Source organism: Larus michahellis, chromosome 15, assembly GCF_964199755.1.
Source record: "Larus michahellis chromosome 15, bLarMic1.1, whole genome shotgun sequence".
NCBI classification, from domain to species: domain Eukaryota; kingdom Metazoa; phylum Chordata; class Aves; order Charadriiformes; family Laridae; genus Larus; species Larus michahellis.
In genome coordinates, this window is record NC_133910.1 from 5,356,365 (window position 1) to 5,382,194 (window position 25,830).

The 25,830-nt window shown below is 56.8% G+C and overlaps 1 protein-coding gene across 6 annotated transcripts in view; it reads right to left on the reverse strand.

Annotated features, from left to right (window-relative positions):
• Positions 1-25,830, reverse strand: part of ASTN2 (astrotactin 2) — a 377,208-nt gene that overhangs the window by 131,356 nt on the left and 220,022 nt on the right. For all 6 annotated transcript variants that reach the window (XM_074609111.1, XM_074609113.1, XM_074609112.1 and 3 more), the window contains 4 exons: positions 23,297-23,485; positions 3,405-3,529; positions 2,883-2,987; positions 1,159-1,338 (listed from right to left, as the gene is read on the reverse strand). In XM_074609111.1, coding sequence (XP_074465212.1) covers positions 1,159-1,338; positions 2,883-2,987; positions 3,405-3,529; positions 23,297-23,485 — 599 coding nt within the window. The remainder of the gene's footprint in view (positions 1-1,158; positions 1,339-2,882; positions 2,988-3,404; positions 3,530-23,296; positions 23,486-25,830) is intronic.

Below are 25,830 nucleotides of genomic sequence, written 5' to 3' on the forward strand. Positions count from 1 at the left end.
TTGCCGCTGTTCATCTCCCCTCCGGTCCCAGCACTGTGAAACAGTGGCGATGCTCACACTGGGCTCAGACTGCAGCATCCGCCTCTCGTTCCTGCCCGGCATCTCTGGAGAAACGCTGCATCTGCAGTGACGACGCCGGGGCCGTGGAGCCACCCTGGGTCTGGCCCCACCGACACGTTTGCCCAGGGATTGCAGGGAGCAGGCCCAAATGATTAATAACATGGCGAGTACGGAAACAACACACCTCCCCGACGCTTTCTCCTGCTAAACAGGGGCATTGCTACGGCAAACTTCATTTATCACTATTTAAAACCCAAACAGACGAGTACAGGGCAGTATAAATACACTTATGAGATGAGCTGCGCCGGGAAAGACAAGAGGGAAAAACTAAGCAAGGAAGGGAGGGAGGCGGCGGGAGGGAGCAAATCTCCATCCGCGGCTTCCAGGAGAGGAGGCGGCTCTCGGCAGCGCCCGCGGGGCAGGAGGCACCGTCACCGTCAGCCCTACCATGGGCCCTGTGAAACAGCACAGATGTTTTTCCACGGGAAAATATCGGACCCGGGGAATATCCCCAGCTCCCTGGAGGAGAGAGATGAATTGGCAAATGGAAGGCTACAGCGATAAGGGAGTTTTTATAAACATAACCTAATTGTATTACTTCAAAGTCCTGAAGTTTATTGCCCTGTTTAATGATGTGTCTCGTTATTTATGGTGTAGCACAATGAGTCTGCTATTGATTTAATACACTTCCTTAAAGACCGTCATTGTCACAAGCAATAAAACGAAGCCATCCTGAGACAGCTCAATTATGTCACTTCTCCATCATCGGACCTCGAGTACCCCCGGTGTGTGGGGGCCACCGTGGCGGGGCCGGGAGTGGGTGGTGAAGAGGGTCCCCCTGGGGAAGGACGGAGCTGGAGTGCAGCAGCCGGAGGGCAGGAGCAGGCAGGATGGGTTCCCCTGGCTCAGGGATGCTGCCCATGGACATGTGCCACCATCTCCTGCTGCCAGGCACTCACTTTGGTACAAGTCTCCTGTCCGCAACTAGTAACCGGTGCGGTGATGGTGTGTGCACGGGGGAGAGGGGCTGACGGATGGAAAACAGCACGAACGATAACCGGGATTTGTGCCCTTGCCCGTTCCCGCCGCACTCCTCACCTTTCTGGTACTGGAGCCAGAGCTGCTGCTGGACCTTCTTGCTGGGGAAGTGGATGGTGCAGCTGAACTCGGAGCCGTACAGAGCCTCGGCGATGTAATGGGAGCCAAACTGCTGGATGAAGGAGAGCAGCTCCTCCCGGCTGCTGTCCTTGTTCAGGATCTTCAGGATGTTGGCAAAGCCTGTGGGAGGGAGGCAGGGGATCAGCAGGGCGGCCAGGCAGGGGCCCAGCCACAGCCTGGGGGAAGGAGGCGCAGAACATCCCCTGCTCAAGACATACAAGTCCCCACATGGGTGCAAAGTGCGGTTCCTCCTCTCTTGCCTCCAAGGTCTACGTGATCCTGTGGAATCCGCAACCTGCTATTTACCCTAGGCTGTGGCTCTGGCATCCTTCCGTGATTCTTCTCCCTAAGGTGTTTCCAAACCCACTTTGTGGGGATGGACACGTGCACACGTGTGTGCACAGACACACATCTCCGCACACACAAACACCCACCAGCTCCACCCTGCTTTGCGGGCTGCTGGGACACCATCAAACGCTCTCCCCAGAGGATGCGCTTGGCCTTTGCAGTAACCATAACCAGAGATGTTCTCCTGGTGTAACCTATTACAGATGGCCCCACAGACCATCCCCAGTGTGAATAGCCTGCACAACCCATAATTATTTCTAGGAAAGCTGGAGACAGCCCGGAGGGACACACGGGGCTGGGCTGGTGGCAGCTCCATGGGTGCACAAGGGTCGGGGCATCTCCCGGGCAAAGCCCTGCAGAGCCCGAGCAGACAGGGGACACGGGACAAGGACACGGACCCTCACTGCTCTATGGAGAGGAAATATCCTGGAGGCACCGGTGACTGCACGGTGCCTTGGCATCCTTTACAGCTGGCTGATATCATCGTTTTGGTTCAGTGGTGGAATGGAAAACATACTGGAGGAATATACGTCATAACTGTCGCCAAAACGAGCTTACCTGGCTGGTTGGCTGGTTTATTAAAGGAGGAGGTTGGTTTAATAAAAAAGCTAGCAGAATTCATTTTGAGCCAAACCCAAATATCTTGTTCAGCTCTGAAAAGGTTACTTCGTTCCGGGGCTCTGCAGCGTGTCTGCGCTAAGTCTTTTTTTTTTTTTTCTTTTTTTTTCTTTCCCCCTTTAAAAACAGGTTGATTTTGAAATGAAAAATGCTGTTTTGAAATGAAAAGGCAAAACATTTCAGGTCACAACAAAATGTTTCAGCATTTCTGAAACAAAACGTGTAGCTATAAAAACGTGGAAGTGAAACGTTTTGACATTTGCAGGATCCTCCCGCCCGCCCCTTCTTCATCTGCGACTCCTGCGTTATATGACCTGCATTTACAAGCGCTTTGGGTCCTTTTCAAACCATGTTTTTTTCCAAGAACTTACTGTTTTTCTTACATAGACGTATACACAGCCGCCCCCACACGAATCCTCCCCGCAGTGTTGCATATTACCTTGATCCTGGCTCTGACCCCAGCGCCTGGTTTGTGCAACCGAGCCACATGAACTCCCTGCCTCAGTTTCCCCTCGCCTTGTAAAAAGGAGGAAAATCTCTCTGCCTGCCTCTGCAGCAGCGCTGGGAGCCCGAGCTACTGCCTGGAGGTGCGAAATGCTGGTGAGATGCTCGGCACGACGGAGCCGTGGGGCAGAAGACCACCACCCACCCGCCCGCTCACGGAGATGTGCAGTCTCCCCCCCGCTAGAAACCCTCACCTGCAGAGAGGGTGATGGAACTGAGCTTCACCCTGTAGAGGTTGCTCCTCACCCGCCAGTGCTGCACCATGGGGTACCCCATCGCCTCATCGTACTTGATGTCCCCTGCAAAGGAAAAGCCGGAGCTCAGCCCCTGCCGGCCCGGCAGCCATGCTCCAGGGAAGGCTTAACGATCACACTGAGGAATTGCTTTGCTACACGCCGCAGGGGTGAGAAATGGGATAGTAGCAGGGATGGTGACCTTCTCCAGCGGTCATGCCATGGGGTCTCCAGGCTGCTGGCAGGACCAGCATTGCGATGGCTGCGGCTGCCTGGAGCTCGCAGGGCTGGAGATGCTGCCTCGCCGTGCCGGGGCGGACTCACCCAGCCCATACGCTACTTCTGCCCAAGGGAAGCAGGAGGGATGCTGTGAAGGACCCCACAGCGCTAGGGATGCTGATGCTCTGCGGGGACCACGCTGGGATCCAGGGTGGGAGAAGGGGTTCTTGCCCCAAGGGGGCTCAGCCTCGGGCCAGCTCGTACCGGTGAGAAGCTGGAGGTCAGGAAGGGGCTCTGAGAGGACGCCGCGGCACTGCTCCTCCACCGGCAGCGGGATCACCATGAGGCCATCAGCCAGCTGGGGGAAGTCCTTGATGAAATTATTCTCCCTGCAGAGAGAAAAAGACAACTGCAAAGCAACGATGCAGGGAACGGCCGGGCAGGGGGGCTGAGCTGCCCCGGTGGCGCAGGGATGGATGGCTCTGGAGGGTGAAGGACGTCTCCTGCACGCTGGAGACCTAACAGGGGATGGGGTTTGCAGCCCCTGCTGCCAGCTGCCCCTGGCTCCACAGCCCTCCAAGGCGATGCCTAATGAGCTCCCTGGGGACCGCGTCTCCTTTAGGTCTCCAGCACCACGGGACCGCGCTCAGCCTGGAGACCTGGCCACTGGTTTTGGCCCCAGTTTTCAAAGTGTGCCACTGGAGAGGGGGCAGACAGCGGTGAGGAGAGAGGGAATGGCTGCTACACACCAAAACTGCCCCTTTCCACCACCTGCAGCATCTTCCCACTATGGGACTGTGACTAAGCACCAGACCAAGCCCTGCTGGGGGTCCCCATCCCAGGCAACATCATCACCCCCAGGGCTTTGCCATGAATGTCCGGCTCTGCAAAAGGAGGAAAAAGTACATTTATAGACAGACACCAAAAAAGAAAAGCTGGCGCGTGCAGCTCACGGCGCGATTTTACCACACATGCGGGATCTTTTCTAACCTTGGCAGGTATAACATCGTATAATAGGCCCCTAATGAATTGTTTCTAGAACAACGATACCAGGGAAATTATTTGAAATGGTGAACAGACAGGTCTCTGGGAGACGAGCCTCCCCCAGCAAGTGAGACACCTCACGCCTGCGCAAAGGAAACAGGAGGGGGGATTTTAAATATTGATCTTAGAGCCAAAATATAGGCCAGGAGGCTCTGCATCCTCTGGGTGTGGAGACAAAAGGGCAGCGGAGCAGAAAAAAGGGAGGTTCCTGCAAAATCAGGTCAGCCCCGGGAGCTGGGGGAGGCTCAGGCTGGCACCGCCTGCCCCAGCTGCGTTTTCCTGAACAGATTTTCCTTTAAAGAGCTGCTGGAAGATCCCTCTTCCCTGCTTTTACACCCACAGCGCATCCCTGGGTGGGATGCTCCGTCATCCCATGATCATCTCACAGGTGGCCACCTCCAAGGGTCCCACTGCAGCGAGATGCCAAGCTGGTGGAGCGTGTTCCCAGGGCCCTCCCGCTGCTCCAGGGTCAGGATACGGCCGGTGCAACCTGTACCGGGGGCGAGCAGGAGGCTGTAGCCCTGCGCAACCAGCCTGGGGATGCTCCCAGCCCTGAGGCAGGCGAGGAGCAGCTTCAGGTGGGGACACAGGAGCGGGGCCGAGCGCGGCTGTGCAGGCAGCCCTGCCGCCTGCCGTCACGCTACACCCCTGCCTCAAAGCCGCCGGCACCTGATTGCGTCTCAGGAGCTTCACTTTATGCACTGCCGGAGAAAAAGTGGATTATTTGTCTGAGGGGAAAAGCCTCTCGCTCACACACATGCTCACAAATCTGCCATTGATCACGCCGGGCGCGGGATCCCCATGGCGGAGCAATGCTTTGCTGTTCTGAGCCTTTTGCTGTCTTCACGATGCAAATGGGGAACTGCAATTACTGCCGGGGCCGGGAGCTGGGCGGGTGGTGGGAAGCAGGGGCTGCAAAATTAGGGAAGGTGGTAGGGAACGTGGGAAGGAGCGTGTCGGTGTCTCTGCTGCTCTGCCTCAGCAGAAAAGGGAGAAAAGCATCAGCGCTACCAAATCCCAAATCCCCAGAAAAGCACAATGCTGCTCTCGGAAAGGGATGCAGCTGCGCTGAGCCCACCTGCGGCCCCGGGGCGTGGGGACCGTCCCCTCCCCGACGGGTCACCCTGCACCCGAGGGTTAGCGCAAGGGCCAGGCGGGTCACACCAGAAGCCTGTCCAGCCCCGCATCCCACCTCCGAGGGGATCAGGAGGGGCGATGACACTGGCTGGTGGCACCTTCCCAAGTGCTCTCCCACCGCCCTGCCCGAGGGGACAGACCCGGCGGTGCCAAAAAGGGCTTAGCCCTGGGGGGACACAAACAGGTGGCAGGGCAGACGCCAGAAGACTGCGTTAACCCTGCACCCGAGCCCAGGGCAAAGATGACACAAAAAAGCAGCCTCTCCTCCTCCTCGCACACAAACCCACCCAGACCACCTCACTGACACCCGCCCATGCCCCGCGGACCGGCTGGCTGTCCCTGGGATGAGCCCAGCTCACCCGGGTGGCAGGACAGTCCCCAGGGCTGGTGGTCCACGCACGGGCAGCTGAAGAAGGAGATGCTGGAGCAGATGCAGAGCAGGGCAAGGGGACCCCGCAGGCAGCGGCTGCGGCTCAGAGCTGACGTCTCTATGAAAAGGTATTTACCCAAACGCCGCGCTCTGCGGTGCCATCCGCTGTAATGCCGTTTGCTTGAACTGCTTGGCAGCTGAAAGGTTGAGGAAAAACAAGGGGCAAGTGCAAGTCAAGGCGTGGGTGTACACACCGGTGCGTGCCCACAACCTGCTCCCATAGCGGGAGGGAGCAGTGGTACAAGGCAGGACTTCAGGAGCACTTCAGGGATGCATTTTTGCTGCCAAACCCTTCCTGCATCTCCTCCATCCCTCCCTCCCCGCCTCCAGGGATGAGCCAGAGCCGTGCTGGGGGAAGCCCCCCTGCAGCCGAGCCCTCGCTGTGTCTGTGGGCGCAGGATGGCACACCGGGAGGGCAGGTGACAGGGATATCCAAAGCGGCTTGTGGCCAGTGGTGTGCCAGCTGTGTGCCATGGAACCGCAGCCGGCAGAGGGCTGCAGCTCCTCTTCCACCGCGCCTTATTAATAACCCTGCGGCTCACAGCGCTGCTCACCGTAAAGGCATAAAAAAGAGTTTCTGCCAGGCTTTTGTGCTCTCTGGAAGCGCTGATCAAAGCCGTCGGGCTCTGTGCAAAGGGCAGGGACAGACGAGGGGAGGGGTGTGACAGCATCCCTGTGCATGTGTCGCCACACGTGCCTCCATCTTGGGCACAGCCGAGCCACCGGTTCACACCTGAGGGTCCGTGCTGCTTCCCAGAGGCACAACAGCACCTTTGTGACCTTGCAGTTCATACTGGCCATGGAGCCAGGTTTATTCCGATGGGATCAGGAGACAGCCCAGCAAACCCACCAGTTCCCAGCACCTGCTAGCCCCGCAGCGTCCTCCTCTGCTCCTGTTCTGCCCCTCAGCATCTCCCCCAGCACTCGTGGAGCAGACGCCTGATACCCGCCGCAGCAGCGAGAGCGCTGCTCTCTCCTGCACACGCACACTGAGCCCACGTGTCGACCTGCAGCGCTCTCCTGCTGGCGATCCGAACATCTCTCGGGGCATTTTGCCGCTACTGAGTCATTATACAAGGAAATGCCGTTTCTCCCTCGCAGCCCTGGTCCCCAGCAGCATCCGACCCGGAGTACGTCCCTGCCTCGGGAGGGAGCCGACTTCCAGATAAACCAGTCTTGATGCTGGGAAAGGTCAAATGGCCAAAGGCTCTACTGAGCTCCCGTACTGGCAGGGTGCGCTGAGGAGGAAGGCAGTCGCCTGGATTAAACTGAGTTCAAACTCCTGGCTTTGACGGACACTTGGTGTAACCTTGGCCGGGTCACGAGATGCACCCTTTGCCTCGGGTGACAGATAACAGACAGCAGCTCCCTCCGTCTCGGGGTGCTGCTGGGGTGAAGGCAATTAGCGGCGGCTCAGGTACCAGGAGGAGGGCTCATGCAGCGAGAGCCCGCTGTGCCGGTGTTCTCCTGTCCTTCTGAAACTCGATACACGGACTAGAGATGTTTTCGGGGAATCTGACCTTAAATAATACACCAAAGGTCATGCAATACAGCCGTGGCACGGCGCGGTGTAGGGCTGCATTGCTCCGCAGTGCTGGTATCACCTCATGCAGGTGATGGGGAGCCTCCAATAAGGACAAGCATCCCTGAACAACAGGGGGTTTTGGGGGAGCAGCGGAGCCCGACGCAGGCGCTGGGGAACAGCCGGAGTGCTGTGGTCCTCCTGGATGGGGACACGGCTGCCAGGTCCTGGTCCACGGCACGATTCTGCCGAGCCCTGGGGCACCTCATCCCCTTGCCAAGGCACTGAAAGCCAGGGCCAAGCTCGCCGTGGGATTTTGGCCCGCAGTAGTGACGGATCAGCTGGTGACGCACATTCTTCTCATTTTCCTGTTAGCAACGCCGTTGGGTGAAGGAGCAGCTTCTCCTCCTCGGCTTGTCCAGCTGTGGCTTCCTCCCTTCACGACCGAAGGGCACGGCCTCGAGGCCGGACTCTGCCACCGACCCTTTCGCAGACCCTCCTGGCTCCTGTACAGCTCCCACTGCAAATCCGAGTGTCACCTGGCACGGGGATCCCTGCCTCCATCCCCCACCCTGCATCCCAGCAACCGGGCAAATACATTCATGAAGGGGTTAAAAAAAAAAAAAAAAAAAAAAAAAAAAATATATATATATATAAAATGACCCCACAAGTGATTAGCTGATGCCCTGAAGCATGAGATTTAATTACCCTTATCTGAGCCGGCGCAGCTACAAATGTTAATCACATTATCATCCAGCATGCTTATGTTCAGCAAAGTGTCTATGCGAGGACTGCTATGCAACTCTGAGAGGACGCCTTCTCCGGCAAGAATAATTTATTAATCTTACTTCTTTCTGTCCCGCAATGGCTCGGGGAGATGATGATGGATTTGAGGTTATTTAGTGCCAGCTTTCGACCCAACTTTCCCTCGGAGAAGCTTTCCCGCTGGGGCGGCTGCAAGCTCACAAGAGCCCAGCCTGCATCTGACACGGGGACGTTCAGAAATAGCTTCTTTTTAGCTTGTCATCATCCAAAAAAAAATGGCTCTAGAGTCACTGGGAGACAGAAAAAGAGGGTGTCCTGTTTCCACAGCCACTTTGGAGAAGGTAAGCACGCCGTAAATCTCCCCCCACGTGTCTCCGTGACCTCAGGCACTGGTGAATTATAAAGGCTTAATGCAAACCCTCTGAAGCAGCAATTACTTACTCCAAATTTACTGGTCATTAATTTTAGCGAGGCCCCACTCCTGTATAACGAGGCAGGAGAAAAAAAGGAGAGACGGGTCAGGTTTTGCCAGGCCCTGGAGCCCCCTCCAGCTCCCCAACTTTCAGCCCTAACCACCGTTTGCAACGATGGGCGGTGGTTGGGGGAGAGAGGAGACACCAACCCACAGCTGCCCGTGCCCCCCCCGAGTCACCCTGGTGCCACCACTGCCATCGCCCCCATCCCTCCATCGGCCACGATGCTGCAGATAAGACCTGTCCCCGCACTGCCCGTCCCTCCCCGCCGTGTCCCCAGCCTGCCCCACTTCAGCGCCAGCAATAAACCGCCTGAAAATATTCAATAGCTGCCTCACCCCCTCGCTTCAGGGAGAATTAGCATTTAAATTGAGGTGTTTCGGGGAGGTAAATCACGCCAGCGCCCGGGCCGCAGTGCCTGCGGGCCCGCACGGTGCTCCTTGGCACATCCAAACATGGTGCTGGGCACCATCCCCTCCATGCGCCCTCCGACAGAGCCCCAAAACCTGCCCCAAAGACCCTCCGTGGGGCTGGCAGCGACCGGGACCCCCTGTCCCGTGCCCCCCGCTCCCTCTGTCCCGTGGGGCCAGGGCTGTGCGGCAGCAAAGTCACCTGCTCTGTAATGTTGAGATGCGTTGACATAGGCTAAGCCCACGCCGGCGAAATGCCGTGGGCTCCATCTCGGCGGCTCTTTGATCCCGGCACTGGAATACTAATCACGGCACCGTGCCGGCACGGCTGCGGGAGGCCCTCGATGGCACCGCCAGGGCTTCTCTTCCCTCATCACATCCAATCTGGGGACACCAAAGCGTGGGAGGGGACAGCGAGAGCCACTGGACCAGGCAAAGGGTGGTGGCTGTCACCAGGGACCATGGATGGGAGCAGGAGCTCCAAACCCGACTAGTGCCTGTGCCATCGGGTGCATGGTGCCGTGCAGGGACACCAGCCATGGCACCATGATGGTGACAGCCAGCAAATGACATCTGGACATGGGACTTTAAGAGCTGGCCCAGCAGTGACAGCCGGACAGAAGGATGCAGCAGTGGAAGCAGCGCTGCTCCCCGGGAGCCGGCAGAGACAGGGAAGGGGATTCTTTCCCAGTGAATAATTTATTCCCACAAAACAGGAATTTGGTTGATCCAAAGCTATTTGTCAACTCTGCTTGAACCTGCTGCAGAACTTGAGCAGAGATTGCTTTGGTTGGTGTTTCTTTTAAGTACAAAAGAGATGGAGGAAGATGAATAGTTGCCACCACAGCACTGCCACCACCTCCGTGCCTCACGGGGGGCTCCTGCGCCTCCCCAGTACCTGAAGGCACGTCTCAACAGAGACTGCGACTGCTTTCCCATTCTCAAATCACCTCCAAACAACCCCCAAACACTAAAGCCTTCCTCCAGTCTGCACAGCCCCGGTGATACCACCGAGCACTCAGGGAAACCCAGCCAGCGGCACCCGCCACCACGGCACTGACGGTGAACATCATGTTCACCATCGCAGAGTAAAAGTGCATCCTCTCCTGAAGCCGTTTCTAAAGGAAACACACTGGAATCTGCTTTGAGATGGAGAGATGGAGAAGCCACAAGTGACGGGAGCAGAGATCTCCCTCCTGCACGCTGGGAGCAGGCAGTGGTGGGGACGTGCTGCTGGAGGATGTCCACCACCAGCATGTGGCTCTGGCCCACAGAAGCACCTGAGGGTGGAGCACCCATGCGGAGGGACCCCAAGAGGCTCCTCAGCCTCTCCCAGCTGCTGGCTCTCGAGATGCCAGGTCCCGGTGACGTCCTCGTTGCCCATTTATCACCTTTTATTGTCCTCCCCGCCCCGCTCCCCATTATGCGGCTATTTATTTATTCCAGTAAAGCGTGTCTCCTGCGGGTGAAATCCTGCGGTCGGCTGTGGATCTTTCTTCCTCTGGAGTGCCTGTTGGGAACAGGCTGCAATGGAGCGCTGAGTAAAAACAAATTTGGGAAGTTACGGTTCCCACAGCAACGCCTGGTGCCTGTGCAGCAGGCGGCACGCAGGCACGCAGAGCTGGATTTATGCCCTAATTACGGAGTCGGGGCTGCAAGAGGAATCCCATGCAAAGCTCTAGTTTTCAGCCCCGTACATAACTTTGCAAATATACAGCTTATTCCCTCTGGGATTGAAATTTCCTGTGCTTAACTGAAGCTTAAAGGTGCTTTTCTGCAAGACGTTTTTTAAAAAAAAAAAAAGTCAAAAATCCCCATTTTAGAGTGAGAGGGTGAGGACGAAAAGCCGACACATTCCCAGCTGGAGGAAGGGAAGAGAGTGACAACCTGTCTCTTGTTTGCCTGTAACTCTGGCACTACTTGCTCCTGGAAGCCCACGCTCGCAGAGAGCAAATCCCTCGGGAGGCAAATGCGCGTGAGCGAGGAGAGACGACTTGAGGGGGGAAGCTGCCATCATTGACACTGGAACCCAGGTAACATCTCCCGGCTGCATCGGGACCAGAGCCCAGGATACCAGACTCCACCGACAGTCCCTTCCCTCTGACACAGCAGCCTCCAAGCTCTTCGCACGTGCTCCTCATTCGACGGACCGCCCCCATCAAAGTCAAGCAGGAGAAGGCTGACAAAATACAACCCAGCGTGCGCCTGACCCAACACTCTCCATCTTTAAGTTGCCATCTCCTTCCTACCTCCCTGCTCAGGTCACGTCATGTAGGTACATCGCATCACTTGGGCGCGTGACGTCCTTTAGGTGCATCATCACCCAGAACAAGCCCTTCCGCGCACACCTCTCTGCTCCTCTCCCCTTCTGCAGGGGAAAAGCAAACGAACAAGTAGCCAAAACCTCTCTCCCTCCATGGCTCTGCCTTAAGCGTTTGGCTGATCTCACCAGTGAGATAGGCAGTGGCTCCATCACTGCCCACATCTGTCCATAGCAGCCTTGTCGTGAGCCTGCAACCCGGTGGCAGGGCCAGGAGGACGCATCTGAGCCGTTTGCCATCCCTCCTTGACTGGAAGGTCTGGGAAACGCCCAACAGCTGATGCGGATGATGCCAAATCCGCTCGCTTGCAAAGGGCTGGCGCTGTGTAGTGTCTGCCGGGAGGCTCCGTGTCTGGCTCCATGTACCTGCTCTTCAAGATGTCTCCCTCCATTAGCTTCGCCACCGCCGACAGCTGAAGGGTCTGACCTTGTCGGCTTCCATAAGCTCAGCAACTTTCAGCTTTTTAACGACTGGGATGGAGAAGTGCCGTGAAGACAGACAGACCTCCTGGAGCAGCTCACGGAGCTTCTGCCCACCGGGCTGTAGCCCCTGGGAGATGATCTGGGGAGGGTTTCTCTATGGGGATGGTTTCTCTATGCCTGAGCAACCTGGAGCTGGGGTGGACGCCTCCTCTGAGCCATTATTTCAGCGGCGAGCTGAGCCAAGGCTGCGGGTCCTCTTGCGCAGGTTGTTTGGGTGCTGTTTGCAATCATTTCCCAAGCGTTCCTCAAGAAGCTCCGTGCCTGGCGCTTTCATTAGCATCGTTTGTAACGAGGCAACAAATAACAAAACTCCCACTGCCTTCGGAGGAGCCAGGACCATGCGCTGGGACTTCCCAAGGAACCGGCGCGAGGTTGGTGCCTGACTCTCCCCCAGTTCCTATGGGATTTGGGCACGGCCACCCAAAGTCGCCTCTCCGCTCACCAGCTCTTCCAGGGAAACCCCCACCCCAGCCGCAACGCCCCGGGAAGCACAAGCACTGCCTTTTAAATAATATTTGCCTTCCCAATGTAAATGCAGACCCAGCTCTCTGCTCAGCACACACATCTATTCTCTTTTAACAATTTGGAATCTTAAGCACTGCTTTTTTTTCTCTCCTAAGCTTCATCGTTAACCTTTAAGACGGAGATAAGGCGTAAGGGTTTGGAAAGGAATCAGGAGGGACCCTGGATATGAGCCAGGAGCAGTGTTAATACTGGGCTGCACATCATATCTCTTTGGTTCTTCTTTTCCCCCCAGGGTGATTCGGACCACTCTTGACTACCACCATGGTATTACAAACTCTAATGAGGTTTGGAAAATAAGAAACCCACTGCGGCGTGGGAGAAACTAATAGAAATTGTTTTGTCTTCTCTCTATTAGTCATTAGAAGCAGAGGAAAAACAGCCACAGGCAGTGGCAGGGCTGCAATATCACCGCGCATTTCATATGCTGGCACTCCGACAAAGTCATTTCAACGCAGTTAATGCTCCCGCTTCCCCTCCACGCAAGGCCTGCCGTACGTCAGCGTCCCCATGCCGGGCTCCATCAAGCCTGGAGCAGCCCCAGTGGTGCCCAGTGGCCACCAGCCAGGGCTGCGGCACCCAGGCAGCCACCCAAGATGCCCACGCAGGATGCTCGGCCGGCTCCCAGCTCTGCCCAGCAGCAAACCCATCAGGGTGGACCATGGCGGTGAGGTGCAATGCAGAGCCCCGCGCTCCCCAGGGGGCAGGGACAGGCAGGGAAGGTGCAGGCAGGGACAGGCAGGGACAGGCAGCAGCTTCCTGGCACTGTCAGGCAGCCAGAGCATATGGGGAATTAGCTGGGATTTGCGACCGCATCTGCAGAGTTGCGTTTCCGTGTGCAAAGTTAATTACAGAAGGCACAAAACGATGCGCGCCGTGAGCTGGGGTGGGGGGTGGCACCTGCAGCCAACTCCCCCCTCGTCAACCTCCCAGGGGAAGGCGGGCACCAGGAGCCAAGCCCCGCTCCGGGCGCTCAGCGAGGTACCGCGGAGCTCCTTCCACTTTGCTTCCCTCCTCCCGGCCCTGCGGGGCATCGCACCCTGGCTGGGTGGCTGCCCGATGACAAGCAGCAGTGCCATCACACCTTCCAGATGTTCGCCTGCTGCCTGCGGGTACGGGCACAGCTGGCAAAGGGCACCATCCCCTGGAAAGCCAGGGTGCGGGCATGCAGGCTGCTCTGCACGCACCGGGATCCTCGGCCCGCGCTGGGGGAGAAACAAACCAGCACAAACAAAATGCCTCAAGAAAACAGCTATTGAAGGCAACAGGCCATGGGAGACGACTCCTCGCCCAGCTGCCATCTGGGCAGGGTGACAGCAAGGGAGCATGGCTGGGGGACGGGGAGGAGGGTGAGTGATGCCGGGTCGGTCCCCACCGCCTGCACCTGCATTCCTCCATGCTGGGCCATGGCTCCAGCATCCAGGCCAGGTCACACTGCCCAGGAACCGGGTGCGGTGGAAGATTTGCCAACCTGGAACCCAGAGAAGCTGTGGCTGCCCCATCCCTGGAGGGGTTGAAGGCCAGGTTGGACGGGGCTTGGAGCAACCTGGGCTGGTGGGAGGTGTCCCTGCCCAGGGCAGGGGGGTGGGAACTAGATGACCTTTAAGGTCCCTTCCAACCCAAACCATGCTATGATTCTACAATTTAGGAGATCTCCTGGGTTATCCCACATGCCTTACGGGTAGGAGGCGGCAGGGGATGGGAGGGCTCCCAGCAGCGCCTGTCCACCCCTGTGGTGGACGGTGGGTTCAAGTGATGAGGCCCAAACCCAAACCAAGCACTTGCCTCCGGGTTCACATCATCTCGAGGTACACTGCAACATGCAAAAGGGCAAATCCTCCATCTCTGGCAAGATCACTTGGGATGGGAAGGAGCAAGACAAGATTTCCTGCTGCACTGAGGACTGCATCCAAGCCCTGCTGCTTGCTCGGGAGCAGGTATGGCTCGACAGCAGGCATAGCTGCGGAACACCCAGATATCCCCGTGCTGGTGCCTGCTCGTGACTGTGTTGCCTGGAGCAAGGAATCACATTGCCAAGTCAATGTCAAGCCGATTTAGCCCTTGGATGGGGAATCTCCATCGACCAGCACTGGCAATAGCAAAGGAGCTGTGACAGGCTGGAATGTGTCAGCCTCGTCCCCCGAGGTGCCGCTGGTCCATGGTGCAAGCAGCACAAACCCACAGCCAGCGCTAATGGCGACCACCAAAGAAGTGCCCATAGCATGATGGAAAAACCCTTCTATTACAGCTAAAAGTCAGGTGATTACGATTTACTGCCTCAGCACCCCCCCCTCCTCCCTCTCTTCTTTCTTTTCAGCTGAACATAACCCTTACTTTCATGTGTCCCGAGTGGGTGCAGAGCCCCTGGCACCCAGGAGCGGCTGCACCCCACGTCGGATGAGGACAGAAGGAGAAGCAATTCCTCTCTCCAAGCCTGTACACCACGGCAAGGCTATAAAACCAATAAGGACCCCCTGGGATGAAAGGTACTCCATAAATCTGAGCTGTTATTATTATAAACCCAATCTCCACCGCATCTCTTAATAATGCAGATTAACTATGCAATAACACCGGCTATAATTAGTATCATAAAAGTCAGAGATGGGAAAGGCTAGCAGGTCAGCGAGTCCATCCCGTGGGCTGCTCCCGGCTTGGGGAAAGGGGAAACCTCCCGGGTGCCCTGGGAGCTCGGAAAAGCGAAGGCTCGGTGGTGCCGGGCCCCATGAAGGGAGAAGTGACAAAGGGGATGGGACGAATCACCGCACCTCTGCCAAACCCAGGCGGGGCGCAGAGACCCACTCTTGTTCTGCAAGTGCCGACACCAACCTCCAGTCCCTCCTCTGCTGTGCGGCTCCGTGTCCCCTCTCCCAAACCTCTACCCTCCCTTCATGTTCAGGACTCCAGACAAGGGTGTCACCATCAGCTTTTCACAGGGTGGATGGACCCTGAAGACCTCACTGAGCCTTTGACAGCTGCATGGGGGGACGTGGGTGTCCCCCAAGGGCACAGGCTGGTGGCAGCAGGACAGGTTCCTTGCAGGAGAAGCCTGTATCCCAGACCAGCTCCCTGAGGGACGAGCATCCCCCCAGATCCTTCACCTCCCATCTCACGAGAAGCACCCAGCCCCAGGGCTAGGAGACAAGACCTTCCCCACACACACACGCCTTGCCCAGCAGCATTCCTGGACTGGGATCCTTCTCCCATCCAGCCCAAGGACCAGCATTCCTCCAAACAACCCAGCCAACACACGCAGCCCAAGTCCCAGTGCCCGCCGCCTTCCTCTACATCCTGCTCCCAGAAAACCCGTCATCCTCCTTGCCTCCATGGTGTGCCTGCACGGTCCCCAGCCCTTCTCCCCTGCCGTCCCGCTGGCGGTGGGAAGGGCAGGAGGGGGGGCTCCCTGCCCGGGCGCAGCGCTGCTCTGCCCAATTAGTGCTGCTGGGTGACAGGCTCTGCTTGCGCTGCGTGATTAGCGCTGGAAATGCAAATCTGAACTTCCTCCGCCGCCGCAGCTAACAAGATAATGAATATTTTCATCAGCTGCAGAGAATACAAACATCTGCGCAGACACAAACGCGCCGCCAGGGCCGGGGGGGAGCGGGGGCGTGGGCTGGGGGAGCATCGCTCGCTGCGGGGGCTGCCGCGGGAAAGGAATGTTCTGCCACCGCCGGCTGGTCCCTGAGCCCAGCGAGACCCCGTGTGTGACGCTCCATCGGCTTCGGTGGGTGCTGGTACCATCTCAGCAGCAGCGCCTTGGCTCTGGACCGCGTCTGTGAGTGGGTTTGGGGTACAAACCCGGGGTACCCGCGTCTCCCAGGGCACTGCCCCCTCCCTGCCTATCTCTGGGGCCCGAGATCCCCTTTGAAACACCGACTCATCGGTTTGCGTGGCTGCAGAGCCTGTTTTTGGGGCATGGACCAAGGTGAAAGCTGCTTGGCTTTTCCTCAGCCTCACAATAAAGGCGGGGAGCTCGGCTGTGGTTTTTAACACCCACCTGTTTCTTTGTACTGGCGCTTCCCACGCTGCCTGGCACCGCTGGGGCTCAGGAGGGGCCGGGGAAGGAGCCCAAGCCCCGAGTCAGGGATGTGCCATTAGTTTTGGGCTCTGGCCGTGCCGGCAGCTCCCACCCCGCTGTCCCTCCAGCTCCCCAGGGCACACGCTGGGAGCAGTGGGACGCTCGTGGGCAATGGGCAAAGAGCAGACACCGACCCCGTGCGAGCGCATCCCGCTGCCTGCACAGACTGGAATGAAACAGAGCAGCTCAGGGACATATCCAGAGCAGGGACGACGCAGCAAGAGCAGGGGGTGGCTGTGACAGCCATGCCCATGCACACCGAGGACGTGCTGTCCTGTTCCTTAAATCCTACCCACAGCGGGCACAGAATGAGTCTGAAAACCTCCAGCACTTAAAATCCCTCCATTATTAACATCTCAATCAGTGTATTTTAAAAAACATCTCTTCCACCCTGGACCCCTGCACTGTCTTTAGGATACTGCTGGCACTAGACTTGCTTTTGTTTTGCTACAAGAATGAAAAACCCGCTACCAAGCTGGTGCAAAAGCGTGTGGCTGCAGACTGTCGGAAATCCCAGCTCAAAGCCGCACAATCTGTTCTCCTTCTCGGTGGGATGCTAACTTTGAAACGGAGCTGGGCCGATGCGCGCAGGATGCAATGGTAACCTAACTGAGGGGGTGCTGTGCTAATTGCATTACTCATTTATACGCTGGATTGATAAAATCTCAATGCTTAGCCTGGCCAGTGAGCATGCACTCAAAATACACGGGGCGTGTGTCTACGTGCAACCCGTTGTGGGATCTGAAAGGGCTGCATGGACACAAGAGAGCAGCCAGGATGTCCCCGATGCTAGGTTGAGAGGTGGAAATAACAGGACTGAGGGAAAATGGCTCAATTTTTTGGAGACCCTTGGAGGATTGAGGAAAAACAGCTCTGATGGGGGCCCCTTGCGGGCTGCAAAAGCCATTGTGTGTGGCACGGCCACAAGCGGGTACCAGGATATCTCTGCTCCATGAGCAGCATCCCTGGCTGGGAGCAGGCAGTGCTTCCGCACGGCGTGTACGGGGATCGGGGCAGAGAGCGGAGCATCCCATCCCACAACGGCTCCACAGAGCTGCTAAACCACTAACGACCCCTGTTCCTGCTCCTGAGGAGCAAGGCTCGAGGCATTAGCCTGGCTCGGAAAGACATCATTGCTTCCCACTAGTGTGTCTGAGGCTTCAGAGTTGTGAACAGGTAATAGAATTGCAGCAACAAATAATAAAAAGAGGAATGAAATGGAAGGCAGCCACTGGAAAAGAGATCCATCCGTTATCCCGGCCTGAAGGGTAATAGGTAAACAAGGCGTTGGGGTACCGGCTGGCGCCGAGCTCGCCGGCACAGGAATAATAAACAGCGCAATTATAACTTCTGTGCTCGGAGGTTTCAAAGAGAGGGGAAAAAAAATATGAAAAAATCAATAGCGTTAATTTAACTAGTTACAGACGTTACGTTTGTGATGCCACGGGGGAGGCAGGACGTCCTCGCCGGGGCTGGCCCAGCAGCTCCCCGCCGGGTGGCACCAGCGAAGCCCCAGAGGCACCCAGTGGTGATGCTGAGCACCCATCCCGGCCCCCGCAGCACCCGCAGCCGGGGCAGACAGCGGGTGCAGCCTCCCCCGGCACAGGGGGAGCGATGGGGTGGGGGGACGTTTCCCAAAGCAGCCCCCCGGCAGGGACGGCGCCGGGCTGTCAGCACACCCCGCCGCCGCCACTCCGCTTTATTAAGGGCTGAGAAGCAGTGAGGGGAAGGAGTGACAGATTTAAAATTAACTTGCCAAACTCCCCATCAATATTATGACAATTCCCCGCATCGGTTCAGCGACCCGGCGTGCCGCCTGACAGCCTTAACGGAGCTGTGGGGCGGCAGAGCTGGCTGCGGGCTGGCAGCACTCGGGGCGAGCGGGTGCCTGTCCCTCCCTGTGGCACCCTGGTGCTGTGCCCAGCAGCACCGTCCGGTGCTCAGCACCACCTCCAACCCCCCCTTTGCCTTCCCCAAGGCTGTAAAGAAGCAACAGCCCTGTTTTATAGGTGGGGATACAAGGACCAGCATCCTCTGAGGACCAGCATCCTCCGAGCACGGATTCGCAGAGGGAAGGGTGCTTCCAATTTGCAGGAGGGTGCTCAGCACGGCACGGCAGCCCTGCATCCTCCAGAGCCCTCCTCCCTGGTTATGGAAAGGGGAAAAACACTTGGTGCTCAGCAGGTTTTTTTGCAGCACGGGAGTGCTGACACAAATCCTCTCCCCTCTCTGGCCACCAAACCATTTTTTGGCTGCTTCCTTGCTCCCAACACTTAGAAACTCCCCGGGCTCGCTGCATCTCTGCAGGGGGAAAATCAAACCGGGGCTGCCCGGGAGAGCGAAAGGCTCCCCATGTCCCAAGCCAGAGCAAGAGCCGGGATGAGAGGCAGAGCTGGAGGCAGGAATGGGAAGGGGCCCCGGTTCGGGCAGACGGCTGCTCCCCGGGGAGTGCTCTGCCACGCGTTGCTCTGACATCCTGTTTGCCGTGTGGTAATAATCCAGTGAGTAAAGCTGGCTCCACGGGTAGTAATTTGGGTTTTCTTCATATTAATAGCATAAAAGCAACAGTCTGAAACTGCAAACAGCTCTTAAACAAAAATCTCTATTCCCTCGTGGCAAAGAGACGGCACAAAACAGATAAGGAACGAACAAACAACCCATTTGGAAAATAATCCCCCCGTGATTTGGGGACGGTGAGGAGTTCAGGCTCTGCCCCACCGTGAGGCAAGGCGGGGAAAATCGCTCTAATCTAGTCTTTAGCGAGCTGGATCCACTGCTGAGCCTCCCAGCTAGACCGAGAGGTGTGACTGGAATAGATCAGCTCCAACCCCATCTATTTATTAACGCCACACAGCGTTTTGCCAAAGGGAACCTTTTTCTTTAAAAAAGGAGAGGGACACAGAGAAGAAAATCACTCTGAACATGCTTTCGCCTCAGCAGTGGAAGGAGAGAGGGGGGTTTCTGGTGTGTGATGAAAAGATCCCTCCTCTGTCCCACACCAAAGCGCCCACGAGAAATCGCGCAGGAGAAGCATCCCCAGAGGAGTGCTTTGATTTAAGCCCTGGCAATAAACCAGTAGCAGCAGCAGCGATGATGTGGCGCACTCCTCCGAGCAGCAGCCTTGACGCTGGCTTGTCCAACGGGTTGGTTGAGCACCCCAACCACCACAGCAATAATTACTGGTTATTAAGCCACCTCGGTACAGAAAAAGCTCTCCACAGAGCTTCTAACTCCTGATGGCTCGAGCTGAGCCGCAGGGATGCTGTGGTGCTCACGTCCTGCTGGGCTGTCGCTGACGGATGGGGAAAGGGTCCTTGGCATCAGCAGGAAGGGACATGCGAGCAGGGACAGGCTCTGTGCAACACACCGAGGTGTCACACCAGTGCTGGTGTATATACGGAGCACATATAGTGCACACAGAGTGAACCGTTCTGGCTGCCCAGCCCTGGTCACTGCAGCCAGTATTTGCTCCCTCCATCCTTCCCTTGGGTCTTCCCCTCTCCTCAGCCACGCCACCCAAGTGTCTGGGTGCTGCCTGGCTGCCTTGGATAAAACAATGCAGGTTGACAGGCTGAGAGAGCTGGGGGGGTTCAGCCTGGAGAAGAGAAGGCTCCGGGGAGACCTTAGAGCCCCTTCCAGTCCCTGAAGGGGGCCTACAAGAAAGCTGAGGGGGGGGCTGTTTGCAAGGGCATGTAGTGACAGGACGAGGGGCAATGGTTTAAACTAGAGCAGGGCAGGTTTAGATGAGACATGAGGAAGAAGTTCTTTACACTGAGGGTGGTGAGACACTGGCCCAGGTTGCCCAGAGAGGGGGTGGAGGCCCCATCCCTGGAGACATCCAAGGCCAGGCTGGATGAGGCTCTGAGCAACCTGATCTAGTTGAAGATGTCCCTGCTGACTGCAGGGGGGTTGGACTAGATGGCCTTTAGAGGTCCCTTCCAACCCAACACAGGCTATGATTCTAAAGGGAAAAACCAAAGTCTGAAGCAGCACTGATCAGAACTGCTCTCAGGTCTGGGACCTCCGCGCTCTGCAGCTCTCCCATTTCATTACCAGCCTAGTCTCCCACATGCTCACATCCAAACACCATCCTCACTCTGCGTCCTAAAGGTACCCGCTGCACATCCCCATCCTTTCGAGCTGGCTGGATGCAATAAAGCCATCGGTGCTACCAGCTCCATCCCAGTGCCGAGCCGAGCCGTGGTCGGGAGGACCACGCAGGGGCTCTGATCAGCATTGCAGAGAGACCACCTCGGCCCCAGCGGGATGGAAATACCACTGTAACTGATAGGTGTTGCCCAGGCCAGGGTGTTCGAGACGGCTTTTCCCAGCACAAAGGCTTCCTCCCAACACCATGCTGACATGCCTGGCGGATTGAGAATATCCTATTTATTAAAGACACTGAAGATGCGGCAACATGGGAAGCAGACACCATTCAAAGGACTGTCACATCTGCATAGCTAAAGGATCCCAGCAGTTATAAATCCCTCTAAAATACTCAGCCCCTTGTTCTGATAGCAGGTTCTTGCTCCTACTTTGCAGAAACAGGCTTTTAATCCCTGGTATTAGGCAGCTTCCTGCTATGTTTCAAATGCACCAAATTAAGGGCTTCTCTAACAGCTGGTGTCTTAATGCTCAGAGAGGTTCTTGAATATCTATGAAAATCAGAGGCAAATTACATCTTTTAGTTAATAATTTCTTCTCCATTAACCTCCTTCTCTTCCCTTGTTAGGAGATGATGTAATGGTGCTTCTACGGCGTAACCCTCCGGCACGCCGGGCAGGCTGGCCGCGGGGAGGGATGCTGCGCGCAGGGAAGCGAGCCCTTCTCATCGCCGACCAGCACTTCTGGAGCCACCAGGCTACATTCCAATAGGAAAGGGCGGCCGTGCTGACGTTCCGGGCTCCCAAAGCATTTCTGGAGCAAGACGTGCCGCCTCCCACCAGCCCCCGAGCGCTGCCGAGCCAGCACATCGCACAGCCTGTAACACGCGGGCATGCTTTGCAGGTTGCTCTTGTTCCAGATCTGCTTCTTCCTGCCCCTCATGGCTGTTAGAGCCAGGATTAGTCCCCCAGAAGACACCAGGCACTGGAAACCCTGTTTGTGAGTGGCGAGGTCATGCAGAGGACCCGGTCCCCACTGGGAAATGCTTCCCCCCACTGCACACACCCCGGCCATCACCCAACGCAGTGCGGTGGGAGCGGTGCCAGCCGTGGGAAGGAGGATGGATCACTAATAGCTGGGGTTTTTTTAACCTGAAAACCTGTCAGCCATGAGCCCCGGGGAGGGCTCTGACCCCTGGAAGACACAATCCCAGCACTGCAGATGTTTCATCCCAAAAGCAAAACAGCCAAGAGCAGCCCCGGCAGGAGCCGCGCCTGGTCCAGCCTGGGACTGCTCAGACCCACCGACCCCTGGATGCTCCCGCGCACCATGGCTTGGAGAAGCCACGTCTCCCAGGATAAACCAGACCCACAGACAACCTTGCGTGCTTTCTGGCTGGAAATTAGCCCTGAGGACAGGGAATGCGTTTGCCTCCCAGCAGCGACAAAGCAGCCCTTAGACCCCCGCCCTGGCTGAGGCAGGGGAAGGATGGCTTCCCAACCCTCCCGCTTTGCCGTGAGAGCAAAGGGCAGGCTACGGATGAGCTGGAGAGAAAATTAAAGCCTCTGCAAAAGGCAGCTTGGTGCCTAGAGACTGACGGCAGAAGCTGGGGCTGGACGTCATTTGGCATGAGCCCATCCGGGTCTGACATTTCCAGGAGATGGACTTTTCTGAAGACCCCAGACCTGCTCAACCCGTCAGCTCATGGAAAATTTCAGCTCTGCAGCCCCGGCTGTGCTCCGACAGACCCACCGACACTTGTAACACGGGAGGGAGAGAAAGCAAAGAGGGGCCCACTGGGAAAATTGCCTTCGTGTACTGTCAGTTCTCACTTCCAGCCGAGGCCGGGGCTCTGCCGGCTCCAAGTGCTCTGCTGGCCGCGGCGTTCTGAGCGCCTTTGCGCCGGTGGAGCTCGTAACTCATCTGCCATCCCGAGAGCAAAAGGCCAGAGTTCAGCATGAATTCATAGCTAGGAAGAAAAGACACCCAGAAAAACACCGTGGCCAGCAGTGATGAGCAACCACAACCGGAGACAGCAATGAGGTCCGGGTACATTAATAGGAAAGAAAACTACAGACGCTGGGCAAGGAGGAGTCGTGTCTGGGTGGGATGTGGGCTGGATCCTCTCCTAACCATCATCAGCACTGCTGCTTTAAAACTTACAGGCCCACCTTGACTTACACCCCATCAAAACGCAGCTGCACTCAGGAGAACTGAAGAAAAATAAACAAACTCATTTTCCAGCCCTGAATTCAGCAACTACCAGCAAGCTGCCCTCCGTGAGCACTGAAAGGTGAAGGCCCGGGCAGCTCAGATCCTGCTCTCCCCACCAGCACCTGACCCTTGGCGCTCCCGAAATTCCCGGGATGCGGCCTGCAAGCACCCCCTCTACCAGCGCTCCCGTGGGGTATTTACCTTCAGCTTATTTATGTTACTTCTTATCATGCTATATCCACCGCTCCTCCCAGTACTGTAACTGGGGGCACTGAAAAAAACCAGCTCGCACAGGCTGAAAACACAGCAAAGGGAATGCTCTTTCATATTACACGCAATTAAACGGCGGAACTCACTGTCACAGGATATCATGGAGATGAAAGACATCAGCGTTCAGAAAAAGGTGAGCAACACTGCAGAGAAAAGCCCACAAAGGCAATTAAACACTCATCTGACGAGACACACACTGGCCCAGGAGGGTCCTATGCTGCTGCCTGCAGGAAGGATAAGCAAGTAGGAAAACCACGGATGCTTGCTCTCCTCTTGCTCTCTTCCCCTAGTGAAGGTGTCAGAGACACTGGCTCTGCACCAACAGACCTTGGTGTCCCATCTCACCATCCCCATGTTCCCAAAACCAGAAGCAGAACCGGGCCATACCTGAAAGTCATCTGGAACACCTGCCCTTGGTTGACGTGCTGGCTCCTGTTGTTATAGCCGTGAAGCATCTCCCCAAAGAGGGTGTCGTTGAACTTGGCATCCGACTTCAGGCACTTGGGGCCCTCGCAGATGTCAGAGAGCATCAGGCAGGACTTCCCATCGGGGGCCAGCTTGTACTCCTCCACACACCTGCAGAGCACCACAAGCTACATGAGATGGGCCAGGCATGGAGCGTGTCGCCCCCACCAACCCTGCTGCGGGACGGGTCTCTGCCGAGCCCAGCCGGGCATCATCAGCCTGGTGCTGGAGCGGGTCCAGAGATGGGCAACGGAGCTGGTGAGGGGTCTGGAGCACAAGCCTTGTGGGGAGCGGCTGAGGGAGCTGGGGGTGTTCAGCCTGGAGAAAAGGAGGCTGAGGGGAGACCTTCTCGCTCTCTACAACCCCCTGAAAGGAGGGGGTAGCCAGGGGGGGTCGGTCTCTGCTCCCAAGGAACAGGCAATAGGACAAGAGGAAACGGCCTCAAGTTGTGCCAGGGGAGGCTTAGGATGGATATTAGGAAAAATGTCTTCACCAAAAGGGTCATCAAGCCTTGGAACAGGCTGCCCAGGGAAGTGGTGGAGTCACCATCCCTGGAGGTATTTAAAGCCGGGCAGACGTGGTGCCGAGGGACATGGGTTAATGGTGGTTTTGGCAGCGTTAGGTTAATGGTTGGACTTGATGATCTTAAAGTTCCCTTCCAACCTAGACAACTCTATAATTCTAACACCTGCAGCAGCTGCCCGGGATGGTGCAGAGGTTGCAGAACCTACGTCCTCCGTGGCAGCTTGGCTGGGCGACCAGCAAAGGAGCCCTCGGCTCCCAACACCCATCCCTCCTGCAGCAGCATCCCCTGCCTGCCCACGGCCCCGCTCTCCTGCCTGGAGAGCGGAGCTGAGCCCACCGCCCATCCTCTGCTCCGCCGCCCCCAGCAGCCCCCCGGTAGTGGGCGGGTACAAACATTCCCCAGGCAAAAGCAAAGCAAAAATGAAGCTCCTGCCGGTTTTTCCACCCCGCAGCTCCAGCGCGGCTACTCTTTTGCTCTTTGGTCCCACTTCCAAGCACATTGTAGGTAAGATGCACGTGGTCATCTTCAACAGACAGTAAGGGAAACTGAGGCAGGCAGCAGGGATGTGATTTCACTACAGACATCTGTGGCATCTTTTGCATTCGTACTCATCCTGCCTCCTCCTCTTCTCCTTCCTCCAGCCTCTTCCCCAGCATTGCGGCTCCCAGGAGACAAGGAACCCCCCGTTCCCTGCCTGCCCCTTCCTCCCCGCAGCCACAGCGCTCTGCTAACATCACCCCCGCCTCCACCCAGGCTTGCTGCCCTCTCCCATTCCTCTACCGCATTCGACTGCTGCAAATGAAACTCCCACCCGTCTGTCGCACTTTTCCTTGCCTGTTCCCAAAGCGCAGCTCTGCCTTGAAAAGGGATTAGGAAATAGAAAAAAAATAAAAAAATAAAAAAAGAAAGGAAACAGCCTCTGTCCTTGGGGATGGAAGATTGAAATGCAGATTCCCTGCGCGTGTGCGGATGCAGACCACGTAACGTCCCGAGGTTTTCTAGACCCTCCCCACAAAGGTTGCTGGTGCCTACATGGATTTCCAACCCTTCTGCAGGCACGGCGCAGGCAACGTGCTCCCTCTTAGTGACTCAACCGCTCTACGCTGCTGAACAATAATAAAAACCAGAAGGTGGAGGGGAGGGACAAACAACAAACCAGCAAAAAGGGATAAAAAAAGAGAGAAGCTGACACGGGCAGAGCTCCCTGGGCTGCTCTTCCCCGGGGAGCAGCCAGGGCTGCATGAAGTCTCTGCTGCGTCTGCAGCATCGGGACTCAATGGACGCTCCTCGGAGTTAGGAATCTGTGGGCATTTCCTTCCCAAAAGGGCTCCTTTTCCCCTCCTTCATCCTAATCCTACCCACAGGGATGTGAAGCAGGTTCTGTGTGTGCCCGGGAGCGTGACCCAGCGGAGGGATGCGATGTGCAGAGCCCCGGGGCCGGGCGCAGGCCAGGGCGGTGATGGATGGACGGATGGATGGCTGGATGGCTGCAGCTGTGCAGCATAAAGCCAGATAATCACCGAGCTCCTTTTAGAACATACTGCAGCCAGGGAGATTTTCCTGAGAGAAAATGCGAAATTGTGTAGGATTATAGGATCCCGGCCAAAATCAGGGATGAAACTCTATTTTAAGAGAGGCACAGGGGAGGAATAAAAAAAAAAAAAAAAAAAAAAAAAGTAGTATTTCTTAAACAAATCCTCCACTTTCCCCTTCCAACACACAATGTACAATTTTTGGGTCCCATCACGGTGAGTCACAGATCAAACCGTACCGTTGCACAGCGGGGAGAGGAGGAAGGTGCGTCTGCTCACATCGCTCCTCGCATCCCCCTACGCTTCTGCCCGCAGCCTCTATTCCCTGCTGGAAGTCGGTTCCATAAATAGCCTTTTTCTTGGGTGCCCAGCACCCTTGGTGGGCATGCCGGTTTGGG